The 19,280-nt window shown below is 53.2% G+C and overlaps 1 protein-coding gene across 7 annotated transcripts; it reads left to right on the top strand.

Moving 5' to 3' along the window:
• Positions 1-2,667: 2,667 nt before the first annotated feature.
• On the top strand, positions 2,668-19,227 carry LOC102059738 (ethanolamine-phosphate cytidylyltransferase). 7 transcript variants are annotated; one of them, XM_055697553.1, is made up of 21 exons: positions 2,686-2,842; positions 2,913-3,050; positions 3,582-3,686; positions 5,611-5,681; positions 5,781-5,853; positions 6,335-6,433; positions 6,885-7,121; positions 7,365-7,445; positions 7,564-7,728; positions 7,826-8,240; positions 9,418-9,579; positions 11,468-11,534; positions 12,025-12,109; positions 13,140-13,184; positions 14,595-14,733; positions 15,368-15,450; positions 15,600-15,677; positions 16,304-16,369; positions 16,632-16,697; positions 17,182-17,270; positions 17,952-19,227. In XM_055697553.1, the coding sequence occupies exons 1-21, from the start codon at positions 2,747-2,749 to the stop codon at positions 18,040-18,042; spliced, it is 2,451 nt and encodes an 816-aa protein (XP_055553528.1). In that variant the 5' UTR covers positions 2,686-2,746; the 3' UTR covers positions 18,043-19,227. The 7 variants fall into 7 exon arrangements, with proteins under 7 accessions (XP_055553549.1, XP_055553528.1, XP_055553521.1 ...); XM_055697546.1 differs by having other exon boundaries at positions 15,600-15,692; XM_055697566.1 differs by lacking the exon at positions 13,140-13,184.
• Positions 19,228-19,280: the final 53 nt, after the last annotated feature.

Genomic DNA, 19,280 nt, shown 5'->3' with positions numbered 1-19,280 from the left:
TGCACTCTCTGTGCTCTCTGAGCTCTTGCGTGGCGCTGTGGTGTGGTGGTGCCAGTGGCTGCCTTTTCCATGTGCTGTCGTTTCATGCTGCTGTCATTTTCCCTAAGCTCGACTGAGAGATTGAGTTGGAATCTCTCTGAATTCTGCAGAAGGATTCTGGCACACAGGCAAAGGTGCTACCATTCCTGAAGGCAAAAACGCATGTCTGGTGCAACAAAGTAGTGATGCCTGCCCAGAAAATGCTTCTCTGCAGGGGCACGCTGCAGGAGCAGGGGCAGCTTGGGCCTCTTGCTGAGCAGCTGACACCGGCTAACTCAGTTACGTGAATGGGGAAAACGTTGCGCTTTCCTTCCTCCAGCAAATCTGGTAGAGAAGTAACACAAAGGAGAATTGTCCAAGTTTAGGAGGAGGCTGATGGGATTTAACTCTGAAATGGGATTCTGTGGTCAGAACTTGTGTTGCTGTTGCAGCTTATCTGACGGGGGGCAAGCCTGCCTGCCTTCCGGGCAGCATGGGGCCAGCGCTAGTCCTTAGTGTCTGCATATTACTGAAAATTAAGCTGTGGCATGGTTACTGTCTTTCCTGGTGCAGCTTCTGTCTATGGATGTTGGAAGAGTGCTTAGATTTACAGCTGTGTGACACAGCTGAGAAGTTATTTGTGGCCAGGCTCCATTTCCACAAACACTTTGGTCCCCCTCTCCCCTACCCAAAGATCTGAGCTGATTACTGAGTTGTTTTAGAGAGCAAGACATGGGGGTGAAGTCCCTGTGATCTGGCTGCTGAAAGTCTCCTGAACAGAGAGGACAGACCAGGATGGCACAGTCTTGTGGGGAGGTGTGGTTTGCCATACCGGGTGGTTTTTTGTGATGTGTTTCTCACATAGTTGAGCTGATACTGCTGTCTTCTGGGCTGAGCTGCAGGTAAACCTGCTGAAGGCTGCAGTGTGGCAGGAGAGGAGCAGATAGCTGGTGGGGATTTCTTTTCGCAGGGTGGAGACTGGCTTTGCTCTGAGTGAGAGTTTAAGGAGGAACTGTTTGGGATGCTTTTCCCAGTGAACTTCCTGAACCAGAGGCAGGTTAGAATATTGACTCCAGGCTTCCCCCTCCCAGCCCTGGGTTGTCTCTCCTCTGAGCTGAAGTGTCTGACATGCTGCTTCCCAGCCATTCACTGGGTGGGCTACAACACTGAGCAGCACTTGGCACAGAGCTCTGGACTCTAACCTCTGTCTTCCAGCTGGTGACATGGTGCCTGGAAGAGGTGAGATGCTCCAAAATGCAGAAACCTGTGGTTGGTTGGGGTGTCAGTCCCAGCCCTGTCCTTCCTGGAGCCAGCCTGAGATCGAACCTGGCTAGAACACCATTCTGAGCCCAGCCAGAGGCCCGACCTCAGCAGGGTGAGCAGCCAAGGTTTTGTGCATGGGGCTGGCCAGGAACTGAGCTCTAGAGGCTGAAGGCTGCGGTGTGAGGAGGGCCCCATCAACAGGGCAGGCAATGACAGGCATGGTGAACTTGCTTCCGCTGTACTCTGCAGCCAGGAATGTCCCTGTCCTTCCCTTCCTGCTGGGTGGCAGCTGTGCGGTTGCTGCTAAGAGGCCACACTGCTTTGGAGACGGTGAGTCAGGAGGATGGAGCAGGTGGCAGCACTGACTCCACCAGATGTTAATGATGATTCTTCTCCCCTGCGCTGTGCTCACTAGCTTGTGGCCTCAGCCTGCTCTGAGTGGCCGAGCGTGTTTGAGATGTGGTGTAGGGGGGGCAGGTGCAAAGCCATTGCTGAAGGGCACCTGCGTGGTACACAAGCTCCGCGGGTGCCAGGCTGGAGGTCCGCAGGGATGTGGTCCCCAGTCGTGAGTGCTGCTTTCCCACGCTAGCGCGTTGGTTTTGTTCTCAGTGATGTGTTGGACCCCCAAGTGATGTATTTCTGCGGTGTCCAAGGAGAGTCCCGTCCTGCTCCAAGAGCTGGTCCCCTGCCAGCGGCTTCCCGTGCCCACGAGGTGGCCCCTGCCCCGCGCCGCCACGCTGACCCCTCTCTCGTGTATAGTGTTCTGGAGTGTGATAGTTCTTGTTCCCGAGGTGCTCGTCCGTTTGGTTTCCTGCTGTGAAGGGTGTCGTGTTTTCTTTCTCCTTTTCCTGGTGCCCTCACTGTGGTGGCTGGGGGGTCCCGGCCCCAGCCTGCGCCCGGGCCCGGTGTGTCCTGTGGTGAATCGTGTGAAGGTGCCGCGGCTGCTCCCGGGCTGGGCGAGGGCCGGGCGGGCCGGGGGCCCGAGCGGGCGACTGGGTGGAGGGACGCGGCCCGGCCCCTCCGGGTCCCCTGCCCGCCTGCCGCGGCGGGGGAGGCCCGGGCCGCTGGCGGCCCCCCCCGGGCTCGCCCCGGGGGAGGTTTGCTGGCGGCTCAGCCCCGGGCCCGGTGGGGCGGCCGGGCCCGGCCCGGGGCTCCGGGGACTGGGCGGGGCGGGCGGGCGGTATTTATTGCTAAGTTATTGCCCGGGGCGGCGGGCCGGGCGGGCGTTATTTATTGCTGTACATAGTGTCCGTCCGCGGCCGCCGCTGTTTTGTACGTGACAATAAACCGCTTTCAAACAGCCGCCGCCTGGCGCTTCCTTGGGGCGCGGTCCGCCGTGGCGCGGGGGGGCGCTGCCGCACGTGGGGCGGTGGCGCCGGAAGTGGCGCACGAGCTCTCTGGCCGGCTAGCGGAAGCGGCGCGGCCCCGGGGCGGCAGGCGGCGGAAGCGGGGTGCTTCTGGGGTGATGGCGGCCGGCGGCAGCCTTAGCCGCTCGGAGCGGAAGGCAGCGGCGCGCGCCGAAATACTTCAGCAGGAGGAGCAGCGTGACCGGCGGAGACAGGTATGGCCTGGCCCGGCCCGGCCCGCCCCGCCGCCGCGGGCCGCCGTGACCACCCGTGTGTACCGGACAGGTGTCCCGCATCTGGAGGAAGCCGCCGGCGGAGCGCAGCCCCGAGGAGTGCCAGGTGCTGGCCGAGAGCGAGGACATCGTCCGGGAGCTGGAGCGGCGCCGCAAGCGGCGCGAGCGGCTGCGCCGGCGGCAGGAGGAGGTGGGCGGCTGGGGGAACAGCGGGCGCGGGGCCGCCGCTCGTCGCTGTGGGAAGCGGGGAGCAGGCCGCGGGCGGGGAGGGGAGCCCCACGCTCCGGGCGGGGCCGAGGCCACCGGGCTGGCGGCAGCGGGGCCTCGGTGAAACGCTGCTGCGGCATGTTATCGGGAGCGCCTCTGACCTGCGAGGCTGTGGCCTCCCGAGCCTGCTCTGCGCTTGTCCCCGCAGCAGTCGCGCTTCCAGCGGTTGCCAGATGCGCGTGTGTCCCGAACACGTGCGGTTTTCTGTATGTGTGCTGTGTGGGCACGGCACCTGGCAGGATGGGTCTGCACATTCTGCCATCCAGGAAGCTCTCCCTTGATCTTCTATGGGCAGCCCCCACCTTCTTTTATTTAGAAACCACTTCTGATAATGTTTCCACTGCTGTTTCTGGCAAGGCCCGTATTAAAACTTCCAGGGATCTTCCTGTGCCTTCCAATTCAGTGACGCATTGTATCTCAGAAACATGTGAACTTTCTCAGTTGTATTTTCTAGGTATGTGATGAGCCAGAGGAGTTAAAGAGAAAGGCTACTGAGCTGGCTGCTGCTGTTCGGAATGCCAAGCACCTTGTCATCTATACAGGAGCTGGGATCAGTACGGTAGGATTCTTTGGGGGTGAGCAGCTGTAGCTTTGGGAGCTCCTTCAGGAGTGTAGCAATGTTGTTTGGACTATTTTTATGATTTCCAAATGACTACATGATGTGTGTTACGAGTCTGGGATGCCGTGTTAACACTGCTGCACTGCAAACTGCAACGAAGACAACTGCTAGTTTGCATCTTGGGGTTGTGCCTGCTGCCTGAGAGATTCTGAGGCTGTGCCACCTCTGTGACTCTCTGAAGAATGTGCTTCTAAAAAAAGATTGCTAGTCTTACTTCATTCCAGTTAAATCCAGTTGGCAGCCAGTTATAGGTGGTGTTGCCCAGGGCTCAGTACTGAGGCCGGTTCTGTTCCGTATCTTTATCAATGATCTGGACAAGTGGATTGAGTGCACCCTCACTAAGTTTGCAGATGACACCAAGTTGGGGGGGAATGTTGATCTACTTGAGGGCAGGAAGGCTCTGCAGAGGGGTCTGGGCAGGCTGGACCGATGGGCTGAGGTCAGTTGTGTGAGGTTCAACAAGGCTCAGTGCTGGGTCCTGCCCATGGGTCACAACAACCCCATGTGATGCTGTGGGCTTGGGGAAGTGTGGCTGCAAAGCTGCGCAACAGGAAAGAGGCTGGGGGTGTCAGTCAGCAGTCGACTGAAGATGAGCTGGCAGTGTGCCCAGGTTGCCATGGAGGCCAACAGCATCCTGGCTTGTATCCTGGCCAGCAGGACCTGGGCAGTGATCCGTCTGCTGTGCTCAGCACTGGTGAGACCACACCTTGAATCCTGTGTTCAGTTTTGGGCCCCTCACTACAAGAAAGACATTGAGGTGCTGGAGCACAGCCAAAGAAGGGCAATGGAGCTGGTAAAGGGTCTGGAGCACAAGTCTTATGAGGAGCGGCTGAGGGAACTGGGAACTGGAGAAGAGGAGGCTAAGGGGAGACCTCTACAGCTACTTTCAAGGAGGTTGTGGCTAAGCGGGCATCAGTCTCTTCCCCCAAGTAACAAGCAATAGGACAGGAGCAAACAGCATCAAGTTGCACCTGGGGACATTTATATTGGATATTAGGAGAAATTTCTTCACTGCAGGGGTTGTCAGGCACTGGAAGAGGCTGCCCAGGGAGGTGGTTGGGTCATCATCCCTGGAGGTGTTTAAATGACGTGTAGACGCGGTTTAGTGGTGGGCTTGGCAGTGCTGGGTTAACGGTTGGACTCAATGATCTTAAAGGTCTTTTCCAATCTAAATGATTCTATGATTTTGTTCTGTGATTCAAGTCTCTTCAACTACTTTTGGTGTAAAACCTAAAACCAATTTAGCTAATTAATGTTGTCTGTGTTAATGGACAGGTAGGAGTATCTGATGGTTATCAGAACTTATGACAGTTTAAGAAATGTTTGGTTTCGGTGGCCTCTGGGAAAGTGGAAACCTGGTTCTGCCTCTTGTCACATGATAAACTTTGTCTGAACTCTGAGATGGGAACCTTATTTTCCTTTTTCTTCCTGCTAATACGGAGCAGGGTGTATGCGTACGACAAGTATTTTTGCTAAAGAATGCTGAGTGCAAGGTACCAGAAATCAGAGTCTAGGGAAAATAAGGAAAGGTTCAAGAATCGAGTTTTGTGTAGGGAAATGGGAAGTACCAAGGGTCAAGAGTTCTGGAGGGAATCCCTCGTGGTAAAATTTGAGAAAATAAATACTGGAGGTGAAAATGAGAGCTGCAAGGTAGAAGAGGTGCTAGAGAGAGGGAAAAAAAACATACGAAAAAGTTTTCCTGTGATTAGAGAGCTGCTGCATTAGAAAACTTGAAGTGAATGAAAAAGCATGTGTGAACGAGGTGTATCTGGCTCTCCTGAGTGAGACTGGGTTGATGTGTTTGTAGACAAGAGGTATGAACCATCCCATCAGGCATTGGTATTTTTCTGTCCTGGTAACACAGGCAGCTTCAATCCCAGACTACAGAGGCCCTAATGGCATATGGACGTTGCTGCAGAAGGGCAGGAGCATCAGGTAAGGAGACAAATTCTGATCTGTGTAGCAGAGAGCTGATACTGAAAGAGAGACTAACGGCAATTCCACCTTTCCCCCCCCGCCCTTGCTTCTTGTCAGGGCTACAGATCTGAGTGAGGCAGAGCCCACACTCACTCATATGAGCATTGCCTGCCTACACAAGCACAATCTGGTAAGATATTTTTTTTTCCACACATCACTTGTGTTCCTCTAAGTATAATAAGTAAAACCCAGCAGGGGAAAAAACCTTTTAGTGATATTGCCTAACCACTCTTTTTAGTTGGGTAGCTACATACCCTTGTGGGGGAAAAACATCTGTGCTCACGTGCAGCTTCATGAGGCTAGCTCCACACCATCGCTCTGGTAGTTTCTCCCCTGCTGCCTTTTCTTTAATACCTTGTATTTGCTTCCTGGTGAGGCTGGTCTGGGGACTTGGCTGTAAAGTCAGCCAGACCTCATAAAGCTCTGTGTAGCAGGTGGAGTCTTTTCATTTAGTTTTTGTAAAGGTCTGTTTTCCACACTTCCCTTCTGTTGGTTCTGCTCTGATGTACGGGGCTGTTTGGTGTGTACAGGGACATGTGCATCACCTGCATTTGAGTAATAACTTTTGGTCTTCTGTGTGTGTGTTAGCTCAATTTTTTATTATCTTCAAGGTGCAGCATGTGGTGTCTCAAAACTGTGATGGGCTGCATCTGAGGAGTGGGTTACCCCGAGCAGCAATATCTGAGCTTCATGGAAACATGTACATAGAGGTGAGTGGCCAGAACAGGATAAAGTTACTGTCTAGTGGCCTCACAAGAAGATAACAAACTATTTATGTATTGCTAGCTCCAGAAGAATTAGTACAAGGGCTAGCCTCTGCTTTGTTCCTATCTTCAGGCCATCAGGTTCGCAAGCAAAGTGTTCTGTTCAGCTCTGTAGCTTTTTCTCTACTTGCTAGAGCCTTCTGCTTCTGACTGCTCTTCCCCAGACCTCTGAAATCCCTTCTATCACATAGCCAACAGGCTCCCTGTAATTCCACTTGCTAGTCAAGGTTTTCCAAACTTCTCCAGCTTACCATCTGGTCCCTGATGATGCCTTCTGCTTCCAGTTTATTGTCTCCCAAAAGTGGTGGTTTTCTTCTGAGAGAAGTGGCTGGCTCCTGGCCTTTCACAGGCTAGATGCTAATGATATAACGGGTTTTTTATTTTTGTCCTGCACCAGGTCTGCACTTCCTGTACACCCAACAGAGAGTACGTGCGAGTATTTGATGTGACAGAGCGCACAGCCCTGCACAGGCATCACACTGGCAGGATGTGCCACAAGTGTGGGGCACAGTTGAGAGATACAATCGTCCACTTTGGGGAGAAGGGGACGTTGAGACAGCCCCTGAACTGGGAAGCAGCAACAGAAGCTGCAAGCAAAGCAGATGTGATTCTTTGTCTGGGTTCCAGCTTAAAGGTAACTTTAGAGACTCGGTGAAGATTGTTAGCAGCATTCCCTCTTGGTGATACACCTTGGTGCTGAGCAGTCTCCTCCCAAACAGACAACTGTAAACTCTGGTGTCAGGATTCGCCCACCATCTGTGGTAGTCTCTCTTCCTCCCTCTTTCCCCTCCTGGTAATACATTCCTTTTCCTCTCGCTGATACAGTTCGCAGTTATGCGTACCTTTGGCTGTACTGACAGCCTCTGTTCTGTGGCAGGTCTTGAAAAAATACCCACGTCTTTGGTGCATGAGCAAGCCACCCACCCGTCGTCCAAAGCTCTATATTGTGAACCTACAGGTGAGAGCCTTTTGCCCGGGGTTGGAAGGGTTTGGGCTGAACGGCTGCTGCTGTGCGGTGAGCCTGGCTGCCTGGGAGCATGCAGGGGCCCCAGGGCGGCGTCTGGGGTTCCGGCCAGGGGGCTGCTGGCCCGTGCGCAAGACGCCCACAGCAGCGGCACTGGTGTCACCCTGCAGTGGACCCCCAAGGACGACCTGGCTGCCCTGAAGCTGCACGGCCGCTGCGACGACGTCATGCGGCTGCTGATGGCCGAGCTGGGGCTGCAGATCCCGCGCTACGACCGGTGAGCGGCGCGGGGCCACCTGCCCGGCGGCGGCCGGCCCGGGGGGTGGCCCGGGGCCGCCCGGCAGCTGCCGCCACACTCGCCCCTGTCTCCGCAGGGCGCAGGACCCCATCTTCGCGCTGGCCCAGCCGCTGCGGCCGGGGGAGGAAGGCACGCACTCACGGAAGCCGGTGGCCCCACCGCCGGGCGCCGAGCCGCCGCCGCGGGAGGAGCCGCCGCGGGAGGAGCCGCCGCCGCCCACTTGCCCCGGGGGCTGGCTGGGCCGCGGCTGCGCCAAGGGCGCCCGGCGGAGGAAGAGCCACTGAGGGCGGGCGGGGCCGCGGCCCAAGATGGCGGCGGGGGCGGGCGCGGGGCGGGGCGAGGCGGGCGGCGGCCCCGCTCGCTCGGCTGCGGGCGGGCGGCGCCGCCGGTGACAGCGCGGCCATGCTGCGCAACGGGGCGGCGGGCGGCGGCGGCCCCGCGGCGGGCGGAGCGGCGGTGCCGCGGCCCGTGCGCGTCTGGTGCGACGGCTGGTGAGTGGGCCGGGCGCCGGGGCCGGGCGGGCTGTCGCGCTGGCCGGGGAAATAAACGCTGTTGGCTGCGCTGGTGCCTCCGGCTCCTCTGTGATCGCGGCGGGCCGGGCCGGTGCCCGGGCCCTACCGCCGAGCGCCGTCGGGCAGGGCGCGAGGTCGGGCCAGGCGCCTCGAGGCGGCGGCGGGGAGCGCGGTCACCGGGGTGGCGGCGGGGCCGGCGGAGAGCGGCGCGGTCCCGGGCCCGCGGGAAGGTCACCCCCTGCAGCTGCGCGGCCCGGCGGCCCCCTGGGCTGAAGCGGGGCCGTTGTCTTTCTAGCTATGACATGGTGCATTATGGCCACTCGAACCAGCTGCGCCAGGCGCGGGCCATGGGGGATTACCTGATTGTCGGAGTCCACACGGATGGTAAGAGGTTTCCTCAGCTTCTCCCCCCGCACTGCCTGTAGAGCTGCACGGCACCGTGACCCCCGGGAGCACAGGGACGCCCCGGCACCCCCAGGCTGCCTCCTGCCTCCCTGCCAGGCGTGGGGGCTCGGAACGAGAACCGTGTCTTTCCCGGGGCTGCCCCTTCCGCGCTGTCCGGGACGAGGGTTGAGGCTTTGGAGCTGGCAGCTGTTGCCTCAGGGGCGATCCATACTCCAAACCGGCTGAAAGTCGGTCTGGTTTTGTGGGTGTGAGCTGCAGAGCTGACACTCTGAAACAGGTTGCAGTGTGGAGAAAACTCTTTTGAAGCCCATCTGGAAGTTCAGTGCTGGGAACAGACTCGTGCGCATGAAGGTGGATTTTAAATGGGTTGTCGGATGCGTGTTTTCTACCGTGAACCAAGAGTAGCATGAAGCTGCTGTTTATAAGGGGAATTTCCCCTTGGGGGCTGCTGGGAGGCCCAGGTGGTCCCGTTGCCCCCCACCCCACAGGAGGTGTCGGCGCAGGGAGGCACTAGCGCCTTGTGCTTTGCGAGTGCGTTCCAGGGCCCTTGTTACATGCTTAGGAAATGTAACAGAATTAAAATTTTTTCTGATCTATTTGGGGTTTCCTTTTCTACCACAAACCAATTCCAATCTGAGAGTAAGCCTGCAGTGAAGTTCACCCACCTGTGAAATGAGTGAGGCTCCTGTAGGTGAGAGTCTTTGTAGCTGCAGTACATGCTTCTAACCGGGTTTTTCTGTTTCTTGCCCAGAGGAGATTGCCAAGCACAAGGGCCCCCCTGTCTTTACACAGGAAGAGAGGTACAAAATGGTGCAAGCCATCAAGTGGGTGGATGAGATTGCTCCAGGAGCTCCCTATGTCACCACACTGGAAACCCTGGACAAATATAACTGTGACTTCTGTGTGCATGGTGGTGAGTGGTATTCTGAGGTGATAGTTGTATTAACACAGTACCCCTGGGGCTTGTGTGCTCTTCATTTCCCTGCTGCAAACCAAGGAGCGTTCTGGCTAGGGTTAGCCATCAGGGCTACTTGGTGTGCACAGAGATCTGTCTTGCCAAACGCCTACACTGGGCAGTACGGCTACTTCTGCTCTTGTATTCTGGAGAAATGCTTCTGTGTGCTAGGCACCCTAAAAGCATCCAGATCCCTCAGTTTTAACTATCCCTTTCGCTTACAAAGGTGAAATGCATTGTCTGATGGTTATCCTGAGGCTGCCCTTAGCACTAGCAGGAATTGTGCACAGGGGAAAGTCATTACAAAACTTAAATGTGAAAATGCTGTTAAAAAGGTAAGTGTGCAGAAATACAATCATGTTTATATCTGCTTATCCTGGGATGAGATCAGATCTGAAAAGCTTCTCTCTCTTTATCCAGCTGATAAGCTGTTTGAGGGCTTAGCTGACTGTGTGGTCAGAGACCTAGTTCTTATTATGAACACATTTCAGTTTACAGTCACGGAAGAGCACCAGTGTTCTGAGGAAACATTCTTGCTTTTGTACTCTGTCCCTTTCTGGGACTGCTGCTTGTGTTCGTGCAGCCTCAGCCCCTCCTCCCTAGCCCTCTGAAGGTATTTTATTAGTTTAATCAGGAGTAGTCTTTGCACCCATTTCACGTATCGTTCCTCATCTGATCCCAGCCACCTGTTATCGATACGCCAAGTATTTCATTAAATGTAAATAAATCGTTAATCTTCTGTAAGATAGATAGGCTTTTTCACGTGGATGGGGTAATTATCGAATTCCTTGGTAACTGCCTGCTCTGAATGTGTTTGAGGTATGTGACCCCTTACCAGACTTGGTGAGAGATTATGGCAACAGAGAAGTGCTCGTGGCCTTTACTCCAGTTGCCCTGCATTTATCCCCTCTGCCAAATCATTCAGTGCTTCTCCCTGAATAATGCCCTTGCGTGCTGTAGTTTTGCCAGGCTGTGTTAGTGCAAAAGACAAGTTTTGAAATAGCTAAGCTTAACCGGGAAGGTGACAGGCAGCAAGCCTGCTGTTTCTGGCTCTCTCCTGGTGCACAGAGCCATGCTTGCAGGATGTTTTCTGTCCCTGTGCCCTGCGATGAGGGTATGGGGTTTTAGAAGAACTCCACTGCTTCCCTGAGCATGCCACCCGGCTATGAGAGAGGGTGAGCTTGTGAGCTGCCACCTGCGCTGTAAACTGGGTCTTCTGGTAAGCAAAAGCCAGCTTAGGTTTTCACTTGCGAAGATTTCATGCTATCACTAAAAGTATGTGAGAGGTGGTGTTAATAGAGTGAGCTGGGAACTGTGCCAAAGATGAACAGGAATTAACTCTGTAGAAGGGTGCTTGGTGTCACTGCAGAAGTGCCATCACTGAGGGGAAGAACTGGCTGTTGGAGGACTGTTTAATTGACTGAAAAAGTTGTAACAACGTAAACCAAGAGCTAAAACCAGTTCTAGAGAAGTTAAGGTGCTTTTTAACACCAAGGGTGATGGTAGCTGTTAACTGTCATTCAGACAATAATTCATTCATGCCTGCTGCTGGATTCACTACAAGGGCAACTGGCTCAGATTTTCGGGACTGTCTAAAAAGTGGACCAGATGGCTAATGGTGTTTAGCATCCAGGAATGTGCCTGTCTCCACAGACAGGGTAGTCTTGCAAACCCCTGGTGTTTCCATGGGTTGTGGGATGTATCCCTGTGTATGTGCAGGGATTTGGATTGCAGGAGTTCTCATCTGGTTTATGTGCCAGACATGTTCAGCTGCTGCTGTCGTTCTAAAATGGCTTTCATGCAGGAAGGCTTGGAGTGCAGTTCTGAGGCTTTTCTCTCTCTGTAGATGACATCACCTTAACGATAGATGGCAAGGATACCTATGAGGAAGTGAAGACAGCAGGGCGATACAGGTAACAGTTTACCTTCTTATCCTGTTTTGGACAGAGCTTCTGGGAGTTTGTGCCCTGAAGGGAAGTCAGGTGAAACACAGCTATATTCAGGTCACACTTCTAATTTTGCTGTAACGTGTGTCAGAACTTCAGTTGCTCCCACTGTTTTGGCTTTGGGAAGTGTTGCAGACCAGCAGCTGACTGGCAGGGCCTTCCTGCTCCTGGCAGATGCTGGCTCTGGTCTTGAAGCCTCCCTGGGAGTTAGCTCTGTTGGGAAGTATGTGCAAGGTAAGTTTTCCTCGCATGAGCAGTTGCTAAGGCATGAAGAAGATGCAGAGGCTCTGCAAATGAAAGCTGTACTTGATTATATCAAGAGCAGGTAGAAGGAGGACTTTCTCAGGACTGCCCCTGGTTTGGATTTATCAGGTGTTGCAGGTGTTCCTGTGGTAATGGTGGGAAGAGGCACATGCTTCTGTGGCTTCTGCTTTATCCTTTGCTTGTCTCCCTGCAGGGAATGCAAACGCACCCAAGGTGTGTCCACTACCGACCTCGTTGGCCGCATGCTGCTCATGACTAAGGCTCACCACAGCAACATAGTGAGTCAGAGGCTTTGGGTGGGAGTTTGAAGTCCAGGGCATATGCCAGCTCTTCCCTTTTGCTGTCCCAAATGGCAGTAGAGCTCCTGGGTCTGGCTCCTGGGTGCACAGAGAAGTGACAAGCTGATTACAGGCAGTGGCAGCAAAACAACCTGCTTATGTTTGCTTAAGCCTGTGTGAGATTGCAGTGTGATCTCAGCCCATGCTGCTTCGGAAAGGTGTGGAGGGATAAAAGCTTTGATCCCTTGTGACTGGCGTGGGCTTCAGGAACATTATGGGTACTACAGGCGAGCCTATGGCTTCTCCCAGGGTGAAACTATGTAGTACAGCCACGTTGATCTGTTGGCCCTGTGCTGCCAGAATTGGAAAGTCCTCTTCCTTCCCACTGAGCTGCATGCTTCTGCCTTCTGCTGTCTCTAGTCTTACCAGACCTTTCTTGAATCTCCTCAGCTCACTACCTGGTAGATAGCTAACCTAACTAAAGGAAAATAAAATAAGTAGTTTGATGTTGGTTAATGAGTTGAATTGGCTTGATAAACAAGCAACCTAGTGGACGGAGTCACCTAGATAACAGCTGGGATGAGACAAGGGGCCCACAAGAGAATTCAGGAGTTGAGGGATATCTTTTAATGTGCTGAGCTGTTATACCAGCTTAGCTGTAATATCTAAGTTCACGTCAAGGTCTGGCACAGTGCTACTAGTTGTCTGCAGAGATCTGAGCCTGGCTCTAGTGGAGTGTCTTTGGAAGAAGGAGGGACGCTGTCCAGGCAGGGGTTACATAGTTGAGAGAGGATGTAGGTATGCAAGAACCACAGCTGCTGTGCGTTGCCAGACTGGGATCAGATAGGGGCACGTTTCATCTGACTCATGCTGGGACATGACTGGTTTAGATATTAACTGGTTTGTCAGCATTCAGTGCCAGGGATCAATGGTGTGCAGTCTGAGCCTGGGCTTCCTAGCACTTCTGCCATATGCAAGCATGTTCTTGGTTGGATGAGCTTAAACATTTTGACTCTTTATCTCCCTTCAGGATGAGGACCTAGACTATCGGAAGCACACTGACAACTTTGGGAAGGTAATGTGAGTTCTGGTTGTGGACGTCTGGTTGTTGTCCTGTCTGAGAAGGATTCCCGATGTGTTTTCTGGCCTGTGTTGCAGGCTTGGGTTTTTTCCCCTCACATTTAGTAGTAACGTCAGTAAATGTCTGCTGCCCCTGTGAAGTAGCTGCCTTAGTCAGTCAATAGACAGGTGTGGCCACACAGGGCCAGCGAGTGAACTGTCCTTCAGCGGCACCACAGGGCTGCTGCACCCACTGAGACTTTGCTGTTTTTCTAGCTTGCTTGTAAATTATTGCTGCTTTCTTTGGGACCCAAGTGCCCATAGTTCCAGCCTAGGAAGAGCCTCCGTGGATGCTCCTTTTAGTGCTGATGTTTTTAAAGGTGTTGCATTAGGTCTGGGAAGCATTCACATAGCAGGCACGTAGCTAGCATGCTGTACTGCAGATTTCACGTGGTTGATCTTCAAGTAGCAGAGCAGTCCTCCTGGGGTTCTCTGCTGTCGTGTCCAGCTTGTATCTTGGGCTCTCTCTACAGAGCTATCGGCCCCTGGGCAGGGGTTGCTTGTTGTTCGTTTTTTTTTTCTCCCTGGCTGTTGCATTGTCCCTCAGTGAGCACCTGGACCTACAGCTTGAGTAAGTCCTTTTTTACACACAGGGGCTTTGCTCACCAGGCTGAATCATCCTCTCTGTTCCCCACCATGTTGGGTTTTTTGAGCAGGCTTTATGGGGCTTGTTGGTCTGGCGTGGCTGTTTCCTGGTGCTTGGCTTTGGGGAGAGTGTCTGGGCACCAGGTACCCTGCATGACCCCTGCCAGCTGAGCCCCCTTCTGCATGCTGCCGTGTGTATGGCTTGCCCTGGTCGAGTTGCCTTTGTTCTTTCAAGGCTGGTAGACCAGCTAGTTTTAGGGGAGCAAAGCAGGTGCCGGAGCGGCTGACTCGGTGGCTGTTTCCAAAACTGCCACGTGGTGGGGATAAAGCTCCGTTTTCTGTTTCTCCGGCGCTGGGATCTGGCCCTTGCTGGGGGTGTGGGCGATCCCCTCCCGGCTAGGCACCCGTCAGCCAGGTCAGTGGGTAGCTGCCTGAAGGCTTGAGAAGAGTGTAGGTAGGTTGTGTGTTGTCTCCCTTAGTAAGCCTTGCCTCTCCTGGAACTTCGAGACTGCCCTGTTGCCTTCCTCCTTCCTGAGCTTTCTTCTCAGCATCTCCTTAGCTGGCTGTTGAGGGGACTATTTAGACTGTTTGGCAGAACAAAAAGGGGGTTTGTGAGATCACATAAATGTCTGGTGCCAGGAATTTAGAAGGTCCAAGCTGCTAAGAGTTGTGATACTTGGTAGCAAATTAAGGCTAGAAATTGCCTGCAGCAGTGTTCTGTGTGTTGGCTAAACCCCTTCCCAGAGCCTGAAAAGGAAAAGTGTGGCGTGTGTTTTCCCAGGGGCCAAAAGGGCACAGTCCCTGGACTGGTGTCTCACAGTTCCTACAGACATCTCAGAAGATAATCCAGTTTGCATCAGGGAAGGAACCACAGCCAGGGGACACGATCATCTACGTGGCTGGAGCCTTCGACCTGTTCCGTATCCTTGACTCTTGTTTTGTCAGGAAAGTAGTTGTTTGATGTTTTTGTGTTTTGAGGCAGCAGATTAAGATATTTGCCTCTCTCCCCTCCCCCCCCCCCCCTTCTTTTTTTCCCTGTATTTCTCTCTGTATGTGAGGGAGGACACAGGAGTTCTTACTGTCAGTTTCTCAGTCACAGGACACTGAGAAAGGAGCTATAGCTCCTCTCTAGAGAGATTTGTGGCTTTGCAGGGTTTCAGGAAGACAGTTGGACATCTCCATGCTCTAGTGATCACACTGTAGTCCCTCTTGAGGACTGGCTGTCGTAGAAGAGTGACTGCACAGGGCAACTGGAGCAGACACTTTGTCCCTGCGACAGTCTTTGAGTCCTTGTGCCAGAACACCCGAAACAAGTAGAAATTCTGGACAGAGGCAAAGTTGAGTCCCTATAAGGTGGAGCTGAAAAGATGTCTGGCTTTGCCCTGAACCTCCAGAAAGTGGAGCCCAAGAAGGAAGAAAGGCCATAGGCAGAGAGTAACACAAAAATAAAGTCCTTGGGATTCCTGTCTCCCACTGTCGTTTTTCGGTGCATCTGTCTGTGTCTTCTTTTCCCTCTTTTCAGTGTTAGCTTCAGTTCCTTAAATAGGTCTACAGATATTGGGCATGTAGATTTCCTGGAGAAGGTTCACCAGCTGGCAGAGAAACCCTACATCATTGCTGGGCTGCATTTTGATCAGGTCTGTATATAACATGGTCCAAAGACAGAGCAGCTTGGCCCCTGTTCTTTCTGAAACAAGCAAGCTGTGCTTGTCAAAACAGGGTTTTCATGTTGGGAGAAGGGCATTGCTTTGTGTCTCTTCTGATTGTGCCTGGTGCTTTGCTTTAGGAAGTAAATCGCTACAAAGGGAAGAACTATCCCATCATGAACATCCATGAGAGAACACTCAGTGTCTTGGCCTGTAGGGTAAGAGTCTGTCGGGTAGGTGCCTCTGTGCTGTTCCAGAAATTGCCCGGAGCTGTGTGGCGTTCACCTGAAGCCAACAATTTTGCATGAGTTCTTTGGCATGCACTGAGAAGGCAAAGACAAGGGTGATCGTTTTGGCTACCAGAGGTGCTGGCGTGCTCTTGGGAAGGATTGCTAGGCTCCTCTCATCCTGGCTGACCTGAGCTGTTGAACTTTTCCATCTCCGTTCCACTGGCACTGAAGAGGCAGGATGCCTTGCAGAGCACTGCTCTATTTGTGCAAAGACAGATATGTTGTAGAAAACTCTCTGCTACCTGCATCAGGGGAGAAAATACCTGGGAATGAAATGTGGGGAGGCCCAGGAATGTGTGCCCTGAGAAACTAACTTTTGGGTTTGCTTATAGATGCACTACCAGAAAGCTTATACTTTAGTGGAGAAAAAAGATGCTGTGTGACAAGCAGTGACTACTAAACCCACTTTCCTGTTCCCTTATTTGAGTTCTGAACTCTATAATCAGCTGACCTGCTCAGGTCTGTTTGGGAAGCAGGCTGGCCTCTGTTTTGGGGTTGTGTTTTTGTAGGTTTTGGGGTTTTTAAATCTGGACTCTACCTGGTTTCTTTTCTAGTATGTCTCGGAAGTGGTGATTGGAGCCCCATACGCTGTCACTGCTGATCTGCTGGATCACTTCAGGGTGAGAGTCTTGGCATATAGATGGACGTGAAGGTGTTGCTGTGTGATGTGCTTAGGGAGCTAAAGTGGTGCAGGAAAACACAGGGATGTAGAAGAGAGATGGTCCTGCTCAGCTGGATTACAGGGAGTTCCAGATGCCCTGCCAAGCCTGGTACAGGAGAGGTGGCTTTGCTCGTCTCCAGGCTGTGCAGCAGTGAGGGCAACACAGGGAAAGTTCCTGTCATCTTTTTGGATCCTGTCAGTGACTTTATGTCCTTCTCCAGGTAACACTTGTATGTCACGGGATGACTGAGGTGGTGCCAGACAAGGACGGTTCTGATCCATACGAGGTAAGCTACTAGCTGATGTTGTCTGTGCTTCTTTGTCAGTATTTCATAGATACAGCATGCTTGGCTTTGTGTTCCTGAGCTGAGAATTTGTATTGCAGAGGATGCTACCCAAGCAAGTCCTTGGCAGGTGATGCTGGTTTTCATCCACCCCTGCCTGAGGGCAGCTACTTGGAGCAAAGCTTGTAAATTATTCAGCACAGCTCTGTTTTTAGTCACTGTTTTATTTTGCCTGTTTCTGATGCTTTTATGTCAGAGTGAGAAGCCCTGTAATCTTTGCTCTATGCCAGTCCTGGGCAGCTCCCATATACATTAAGCTTTGCTTTCAGTAATTATTTATTCTGCCTCCTAGGAGATCATTTTGTATTGTGCCTGGCCAGGTGCCCACAGGGACCTGCCGTGACTTCTGCTCAGCTTTCACTACTGAGCTGTAGACCCAGAGGTCCTGCGTGTTTTTCACAGCTGAGTTTGCTGTGTTTGTTCACAGGAACCGAAGAGACGTAGCATCTTCCAGCTGGTGGACAGTGGCAGCAACCTCACCACAGATTTGATTGTGCAAAGAATCATCAAGAACAGGTTGGCTTTCTTCTTCATCTTCCACTTCTGTTGCATACTGTTCCATCCAGCTTGGCGGAGGACTAATTAATAGGACAGGAAGAGAAGGGGTTATCTAAAGGCACAGAGTCAGTTAACTGGTCCTTCATCTTTCATAGTTTGGGCAGGTTACTTAGATGTGGATGTACTGGACTCTACAGGAAAAGGAACAGCTAAACTCTGCTGTCAGAATGCGCTTTGGAGCACGTTTTATTTTTCTTCCTTCTCTATTATTGATAACATTTCCTTGATGTATTCTTGGGGAAGGAAGCATGTTGCTTCTTTCAGAGCTTTGCTCTTTTAGGCCTGAGCCCTTCACCTGCAGTGACCTTGGCTCAGGTCAGCAATAAACTAGATTTTGCTATTACGGCACTAAGTGGTCTGTCCCAGGACAGACCAAGCTCAGAACAGCAGCATCTTCCACAGGGGGAGAAACAGGTGTCTGACCAGTGTGGGAGCCTGGAACTTCAGAGTGACGGTAACAGCCGTGGGAAGCTCTGGGTACTGACTCTTGAAGAGGAGTCCAGGGGTTACTGGTGAGGTTTCTGAAGTACTCTTAGGACAAAGCAGCGTAGGAGGAACCAGTGCTCCCATGCTCCAGGTGCTTTTAGTCTACTAGAGATGGATGGATGAGAATCATGTGGCATTTTGTGATTGATGCAGGCTGGAATTTGAAGCTAGGAACCAGAAGAAGGAAGCAAAAGAGCTGGCTGTGCTGGAGGCCATGAAAAGACTGGAAGACGAGAAGCACTAGGCCAGCAGAGTGGACACATGGGTCACAGAGTGCTGCAGCCTCACCCTTTTGAGAAGCAGACAGCTCTCTGAGGGGGGACCCCGAATGGGGACACTGCTGCTGGCATGCAGGATGTGCTGTCCTACCCTTTTCTGTCCTAGCTCCTCCTGCACTAATTATGCAGCTATAATGAGTTGGGATCCTGCTGCCTAGTTTTTCCTCAGTTAATCAGCGCCCATCCCCTTTCCCAGGAGAAGAGTTGGCAAAAGAAAAAAAAAAAAGCAGTTTTAATTATAACTAATGTTTTAACATGTTGATGTGCTTTTACCTTCTGCCATTTCTGGCTTTTAGTAGGAGGGAAACGGAGCAGCTGCCCAGGCCCTCTGGCCCTCCACCTTTGGCTGTCCTGACCAGTCTGCATTCCAGGGTGGCCCTTTGGGCAGTGGTGTAGGGTGGCTGGACAGGCTGGGAAGAGTGGCCTCGGCCTTCCCAGGGAAAGGACATGGCACCTGCAGTTCCTCCTGTGAGTTTTCGGTTAGGGACACCAGGCCATCGGTGTGCTGGCTGCTGCAGGTCCTGACGGGTCCTGTGCTTGGGGGTTCGCTGTGCCGCCTCTCCCAGCTGCTGCCTCTGCACAGATACCAGACCCAAAGCTACTTTGGGTTTAGCTGGATAAAGCCTCTCTCCGCTGTCACTGGGGCCAGCAAATTGTTTGCTGCCCCAGTAACAAGCAGCAGTATGGCACCTGGCAGCACAGGGACCCTCGATTTTGTGCTTTCCCTGGTGGGTTGAGGCGTTCCTCTGCACAAGAGGAGTGGGAACTCTGTGGGCTTTTGCCAAAGGCTGTTCCTGTTGTGAGGCAGTAGTGCCAGGTGTTGCATGTAGGCCTTGCTCGGAGCTCTGCTTGCTGCTGCTGCCAGAGCCCAGCTTGTGCCTGACGGTTACCCAAGGGAGGGACCTTGTCAGCTGAAGTCTCATGGTGGCTCATGAGGGCTGACATGCAGCACACATGCCCCTGTGGGGAGGTGCGGGGCCTGAAGAAATGGGTGCTGGGCTGAGCCCCTTTCTGCCTCTTACATTCCAGGGTGCTGTGGTGGGTGTCCTGGGCCGCTCCCTGCGCCATGTTGTACAGTCTTTCCGTGCCGGTTCTGTTGTCCTCTCTGTTGTAAACTTATGTTGCTGATCACTAATAAAATGTTGAAGAGTTTTGTGTGTTGGTCTCTTTGGGGCTTGAGCCTGGGTAGCAGAAGGGGGGCAGA

Source organism: Falco cherrug, chromosome 1 (assembly GCF_023634085.1).
Source record: "Falco cherrug isolate bFalChe1 chromosome 1, bFalChe1.pri, whole genome shotgun sequence".
Lineage (NCBI taxonomy): Eukaryota > Metazoa > Chordata > Aves > Falconiformes > Falconidae > Falco > Falco cherrug.
Note: the sequence above shows the minus strand (reverse complement) of the source record. Positions and strands in the feature narration are given on the sequence as shown.